General features: G+C 35.3%; 1 protein-coding gene across 1 annotated transcript; it reads right to left on the reverse strand.

The window, feature by feature from the left end:
- Positions 1-2,252: 2,252 nt before the first annotated feature.
- On the reverse strand, positions 2,253-7,556 carry LOC148627760 (uncharacterized). Its single transcript, XM_088578295.1, has 4 exons — positions 7,466-7,556; positions 6,420-6,537; positions 4,746-4,900; positions 2,253-4,163 (listed from the first exon to the last, which is right to left on the reverse strand). Exons 1-4 carry the CDS (start codon positions 7,521-7,523, stop codon positions 3,973-3,975), a joined length of 522 nt encoding a protein of 173 aa, XP_088434421.1. The 5' UTR covers positions 7,524-7,556; the 3' UTR covers positions 2,253-3,972.
- Between the last annotated feature and the right edge of the window lie 415 nt (positions 7,557-7,971).

Consider the following 7,971-nt stretch of genomic DNA (forward strand, 5'->3'; position numbering starts at 1 on the left):
GGCTGTAAGATAGTACTGAACATCAAGTACAAAACCTTGCCATCTTGTTCATGGCTGTAAGTACTGCACTGCACTCAGGTACTAAACCTTTCCACCTTGTCTATGGCTGTAAGATAGTACTGAACATAAAGTACAAAACCTTGTCACCTTGTCTATGGCTGTAATTTAGTATTCTACATTAAGTACAAAACCTTGCCATCTTGTCTATGGCTGCAAGTTATTATTCTACATCAAGTTCAAAACTTGCCACCATGTCTTTGGCTGTAAGATAGTACTCTACGTCAACTACAAAATCTTGTAACCTTGTCTATGCCTGTAAGTTAGTACTGTACATCAAGTACAAAATACATGTATTGCCACTTTGTTCATGGCAGTAAGTAAGTACAATGCACCAGGAAGTCCCATATACTGGAGTTGTATTGATGCCTTGTGAAAAGTACTGTAGAATTAAGTACAAACCTTTGCCACCATTTCTCTGGCTTTAAGTTAGTACTGTACATCAAGTACAAAATATTGCCTCATTGCCTATGGCTGTACATTAGTACTGTACACAAAGTACAAATCTTACCACTTTTTCTATGACTATAAGTAAGTACTGTACAAACAGTTCAAAACCTTGCCAACTATCTATGACTGCAATTTAAAACTGTTCAAAACCTTGCCATATTGTTCATGGCTGTTAGGTAGTGCAGTACACAAAGTACAGAATATTTCCACCTTGTCAATGGCTATAAGTACTGTGCATCAAGTACAAAACCTTGTCACCTTGTCTATGGATGTAATGTAGTATTCTACATCAAGTAAACTTTGCCACCATGTCTGTGGTTGTAAGATAGTACTGAACATCACGTACAAAAAATTGCCACTTTGTCTATCGCTGTAAGATAGTACTACACATCAAGTACAAAATCTTGTCATCATGTCTGTGGCTATAAGTTAGTTCTGCACATCAAGTACAAAACCTTGTCACCATGTCTGTGGCTGTAAGTTCTGCACATCAACTACAAAACCTTGTCACCATGTCTATGGCTGTAAGATAGTACTATACATCAAGTACAAAATCTTGTCACCATGTCTATGGCTGTAAGATAGTACTGAACATAACGTACAAAAAATTGCCACTTTGTCTATGGCTGTAAGATAGTACTACACATCAAGTACAAAACCTTGTCACCATGTCTGTGGCTGTAAGATAGTACTCTACATCAACTACAAAACCTTGTCACCTTATCTTTGGCTGTAAGTTAGTTCTGCACATCAACTACAAAAACTTGTCACCATGTCTATGGTTGTAAGTTCTGCACATCAAGTACAAAACCTTGCCACCATGTCTACGGCTGTAAGACAGTACTGCACATCAAGTACAAAATCTTATCATCATGTCTATGGCTGTGAGTTAGTTCTGCACATCAAGTACAAAATCTTGTCATCATGTCTATGGCTGTAAGACAGTACTGCACATCAGGTACAAAAACTTGTCACCTTGACTTAGACAGTAAGCTAGTATTGTGTACCAGGAAGTCCTCCATACACTGGGGTAGTGTTTATGCCTTGTGAAAATTACTACATCATAGGCACAACTTCATTTTAGAAGATTGTAACACAGTGAATCAGAATATGATTACTAGTAATAGGTTTTTTTCAGAGAAGAGTGTATCAATAGGTTATTTTCTGTATTTGCTTCACGGTTATGTGTGAATTCTTCACAGTTTCTGGATGAAAACTGATATATTTGTGATTTGATAGAGAATACATATATTTATTGCGTTTTTTTAAGGAAATGTGTCAAAATTAATAAGGTGTAAGTATTTTCTTCTAGTTTCAATATTCAATTAAATGTAAAAGTTGAATTTCAAGGAGTTAAACATGTCATCCTTCCTACCCTTTTATATCTTCCATCTTTTTCTTGTTTTGAAATTTTCGGATCCGACTGGTATTTTTTTTTAATATCTGGCCAAGGCTAGACTTAACAGCCTTTCTATTTCAGTTTGAATTGGTCCTCCATTGATTGAATGACCATTTACCTGATGAAATGTAAGTGGACAATTAAATGTCAAGGGAGTTATATTTTCAATCATTTCAAAGGTATTTTAATGTATTTGTCAATTACCTGAAGAAGTATCATTAAATCAATGGAATAAACCAATTATATTCCCTGAAGTCATATAAATTACTTGAAGCAACGTTTAAAGTAACCAGTTGCTCAAATTAGAACAAAGGTTTGATTTTATGAAATCGTTTTATTTGTTGTTTTCTACATAAAATTGTAACAATAGAAAAATATGAAGTTTTCTATAAAATTATAATAACGCTTATTTGAAATTGTAATACATACTTAATTTATTAAGCTGAACAACAACAGATATCTTTTGTGATGGTATATTATTCATTGGCAGATTTGGATCACAGGAAGTGTGTTCAATATAATCCAAACCCCTATTCAGAAACTCCATATTTGTGTGGTGTAGTTAAACCCCCTAGGTTTTTTTTCAAATAGAATATGATCGTTATTTCTTCTGAAATTGGACACACCAATCAAAAAACATTCTAGACAAAATAATGCAACAATTTTAGTATATTCTTTCTCGAGGAAAAAAAACCAACAAAAACAAGAAACAAAAAAAAAACAAGCCCTTTTTTAATTTACATTAGTGTAAAGGTTACAGACCACCAATTCAACCAATGAGCATTTGGAACGTACGCAAAAATAGTCCTACGCAGAAATTACCCCTGTTCCTCATAGTGCTGTGAAAAAAGTTCTCATCTTATTTAAAAAATTTAAACAGTTTCTGAAAGGAAAAACATTTCTGTACATTTTATATGTGCATTTTGCTTCTTGTGATGTGAAGCCTAATCTCCATAATGAATTTTAAATATACCCCTATCTTGTGAAAACACTGGGATTTCCCATGCTATTTATAGACCCTTCACTTCCGGTGACCAGTACTGCACTGCAAGTCTGCTAACCCCACATGCCATTCTGAGGATTGTGAGCTGACATATGTAGAATCATGCTGATATATAGTCATCTGCAGGTTAAAGTTAAGGTAAAGTCCAGAGAAGCCATTGAATATTGTGAAATTAGCATAGAAGCCTATGGGAAGTGGAATTAGTGGTTTTTAGCCTAAAGGTAAATGGACAACTCGAAACGCATTTATCAAACTATCTAATGCTTATACACACCTGGGTATCAAAGTAACCCAACATGTAAAAGAACCCAGGCTATGTGCAGAAAAAAAAGGAATTCATACAGAGGCTTACTATGTAGTTGAGCTGCAAGGCTATATCAGGGCTTTAGTAAATACCCGTGATGACAAAGGCCGTGTCTACACATCTGTATGGTTGCGAATTTTGTCATCTTTTAACTCATTTCAATACTTCATTGTTAAAAGTATACGTCTGAAACCGCCGAGTATAACCAATTCATGTATTATGTGCAAGTCAAATGCAATTTATTAAGCTTCACATTTTTTCCAAGATTCTTGTATATAATCATATTATTGATGATTCATTTATGTATCTACATATTATTTTTCCTTCATATCTGTACTAATTGAATTTATCATTTATCCATTTTATGTGTATTTGTCATATTTATAGAAATTAGACGTGTAATTGAATGAATACTTAACCACTTCTTACACATAACTTCAAATTGACCAATTAATACTATTATTTTTCACTATTTTCCCATTTCCTGAAAACTAGCTAAAATTCTGCTTAAGCAATGGTTTAAGTGTATTAAAACGTTTTCAAATAAAACTGCTAAATTTAAAAGTTGTTAATGAATACAATCTAAGCCCAGGAAAAAAGAGGAAGCATACATATATAGTAAAAGATTAAAACAAGCGGGGTATAATAAATGTAACTATTAAATATTGAACCAAATTGTATTTGATTATTGTATGCAGGTCTTCTATCACAGCCGTAACCACCTAACCAACTTCGTTTTCACGTAGCATCAAATCAGTTTTAATCTCTGAAGGCTGGTATTGTTGGTGGATAAGAACTGTCATGTGTGCAGCTATACGACGGAGGTGGTGGAGGGTAAGAATTAGATGGTCCGTACATTGATTGGTAGGAGTAGGTTGCCTGGTAGCCTGGAGCAACACCATATGCCGGAGGTGGCTGGGAGTAATTGGGTTGTATTTGGGTTGCTGTTACTGAAATAAGTCAGTTCATATTTAAATACAAAATTCATTTGGTGGAATATTTAAGGATCATGACATGAATTGTAATAGATTGCCCCATACGACCCGTTTAATCAGATCAAATATTTTTACCTCGGATTTACCATTCAATATTTGTCATCAATTCCTGTCGATGTTTTACCCTATCCACGTCTACAAATATTCAATCTCATATTTAAAGCAGCGAGATCCGATAGGAATCATAGGGTTTAATTCCATCAGTCCGTCCGTCTGTCATGTTGATTGTCCAAACTTTTACATATGTCTTTTTAGAGAGTGACGATATTTGATATAATGTAGATATATCTGGACGCTTTGCAGTTTATGTTCGAGATTTGTTCCCATCGGTTCTCGGACATTTATAATTCTGGACTTTTTCGGATATTATTTAAGATATTCTTTAACAGAATTTTTGTCTTATTAGTTTTTCTATCAATTTGTTTGCCAGTATGTAATTACATTTTGTACACTGAAATTAACACAATGTATTACTTTTTGCAAAACTCAGAAATTCAATAGTTCAATTAAATTTGAGTATAAAACAAGACAACTCACCAAATGCAACTGAGTGTTGTGTAACATGTCCACCAGGTACTGGACCAATGACAGCTCCGCGCTGGCCTTTCTTCTTCAGAACACAGACAATCACCGTTATTACTATGCCTAAGAATACCAGGGAGCCCACGACAGCTCCAGCTATAACACCAGAACTGAAACACAAATACAAGTACCACCTGTCCAGATCGATTTGATCATTTTCAAGAAATCTTATCAAGGGAGGATCAAGAAAATTGTTAAAGGAGGGTTTTAAGGAAGGGGGTTTCCACGCTATAATTATCTTATTTTACCTGTTTTTGGCACAATGAACAAAATCTTTTAGCAAAAAGGGAATCGCCCCGTCCCGAATCCGCCACTGCATCCAGCAACATAAGATTTCACGATCCACCGTGAAAAATATGATTTGATTAACCAAGGGACAGACAAGCATACGAATACCTATATATCCCGACATTGTTTTCGAGGAAATGAACAAGATGTTAGAGCACAGTTTTTCTGCAGCCTCGTTATTTCTATATTATTTTGAATGTGTATTGTTTCTTTCTTTCTATTCATGTTTGTGTCCTTACCATAGAAATAATTCAATTGGATTAAAAACATGAAGTTACAAATTTTTTAACTTATCAAGTACGAAGTAATTTAATGTTGTGTTATCCGTGTACGAAGACGGAAACGAACTTGCTATCCTTAGATTGATGATAAAAAATCATTGTTCAACAACCAATGGTTTATGTGAAGACAAGATAAAATATCCCAACATACCATACGAAATAAAGTAGGGAATAAAAGCACCCGCGAAGACGACGGTTTGAAATGTTCTGATATACAACCAAAACAGATCGATAATAAATATTGCAGCTTGATCGTGAACAAATCGAAATTTATTACCATTTGCAGAGGACATGTAGTAAAGCGTTTTTTAATGGTCTACTTTTTATTTAGGAAATGAAGAGTCAACATTTTGCCCTATATATTCTAACAAGTTTGTACAAACCAGTGATAAGTCTTTAGGTCAACACAAAATAGATAATGAATCTTTAACCGGCTAAACAGTTGAGAAAAATCGAAATTGTGATATGATGCGTCTATCAACATGCTACATGTATAATACAAAGGGTGAAATTGCTTTTTGCATTCTATCGAAACAAAAGACGCATTATTATACATCCTTTGCAAATGGTAATTATTTTGTCAAATTACTCAAGATTTGTCTGTGAATATCGCAGCTTTGCTAAAATTCTCGAAAAAGCCACATTTTTTTATTCATGGCCTTTAACATCTTCCGGGAAAAAAATTATCGTCCCGTTGATGATCGCCTTTGACACTTGACATGCAGTGCGACGAAAGCCATGCGGAGACAAGCTTTCATATAAAATACAATTAAAAGATAATATCAAAACGTTTTAATCACAAGCATCAGGAGATAGTACTATGAGATCAGCAAGTACTCCACGTACTCAAAAATCCTAAAGCTCCGTAAAATTTTCATTAAATATTGATCAATCTTAATTTTATGTCGGGTATTTCCACTACTTTTTACATCAATTACGTAAACTAGCTTCTGATAGTCATCAATGTTAAGCCACCATGGACAGAAATGAGAGCTGTCACGCCAGTTATAGCAATGAGCGAGAAACCTTAACTATCCGTACCTGTATAATTTATACTTACAAATTTTCGCAACAATAACGGTTATAGATGTATCCACAGCAGCTATATTCACAGTACTTGTAGTATTGCACTGCGTGTGACCGGTCATACTCCTCACATTGTTCAAACGATTGGCATACTGAAAGGTAACGTTCAATAAGTCGAGAAAACAACAACACTAGTAAGAAAAGAAACAATTGAGAAAAATGCTGATAAGTAGACATTTGGGGTATCGTATGTACAGGGATCAGCGGATTCATGCAGGTTCTGATGATTAAATTTTAAGTTTTCATGTGCTCATAGAAATGCAATCAAATTAATGATGCATGTCACAACAAATCAAAATTATACGTCTCAGAATGTGACGACTCTATTCTCTACACTGCTCCATCGGATCAAATTGATACAGGGAAGATAACGTAAACTTATAGAAGGATCTGAAAAATTCCCAACGATGTTAGAACTGTCGAGTTTGCGAAGCAAATTTTTGTCGTTCCCTCCGCGGGACTCTAACTCGTACCGTACTACCATACATCGTGTACTAAGTTACAGCTCTAGATTAATCCTACGAGGAGGAATGACCCGGCAGCGAAAGCTATATTTTATATAGCCTGGCTGGCCGAGTGGTCTAGGGCGCTGGACTTAGTGCAGGCGGTGTTGCCATAGATGTCACAGCGGTACGAGTTCGAGTCCCGCGGAGGGAACGACAAAAATTTGCTTCGCAAACTTGACAGTTCTAACATCGTTGGGAATTTTTCAGACCCTTCTATAAGTTTACGTTATCTTCCCTGTATCAATTTGATCCGATGGAGCAGTGTAGAGAAGAGTCGTCACATTCTGAGACGTTGTATATATATATATTCCTAGTGCTCACATGGTCTCTTGTATTAAGATACTTGGACGATCGTCGGGCAATGTCAATCCCGCTAGCGGTATTTCCATGGTCCGACGGTCTTTCAATTATCTCTATACACTAGAGTCTGTGATGTTCTTAATGCAATATCATGATTTAGAACAAGCGTAGAGCTGACAGGGTGGACAAATAGTTCATTGTTGTTTATATTTACCTTCCAGAAAAATGTAAACAAATAAAATATTCCAATCGGTGATTCCGAGAAGCGCCATTTTTTCCAATATCTGAACGACGGGGAAAATCAATGACTACCATACCATTTAATAATTATTTCTAGAAATAATTGGGAAGGTAAATGCAGGTGAAAATAGCACGATTAAGGTAGACTTAGTATGATAATCCTTAATGGGTTTATCAATATCTAATAGGTCATAAGTACCGGTCCAACACATATAAATATCCCCTGCACTTTTATATATACATCATTATTTCATGTTCATTTTATCATCCATTTCATGTTCATCGCTTGAATATAGCTGAAATATTGCTGCTCGGGCGTTAAACCCCAATAATCAATCAATCAATCAACTTTTATATAGAATAAGATGTTTTTCAACCATCATTGAAACGGCGTGCAAAACGAAACTTCAGGCAAAGGAAGCAAAGTCCAGCGCCCCAAACCACTCGGCCAGCTAGGCTATATTAAAATAACGCATTCGC

The sequence above is a fragment of the Perna viridis genome, chromosome 1 (genome assembly GCF_037379345.1).
Source record: "Perna viridis isolate PV_CMFRI_1.1 ecotype Kerala chromosome 1, ASM3737934v1, whole genome shotgun sequence".
Taxonomy (NCBI): domain Eukaryota; kingdom Metazoa; phylum Mollusca; class Bivalvia; order Mytilida; family Mytilidae; genus Perna; species Perna viridis.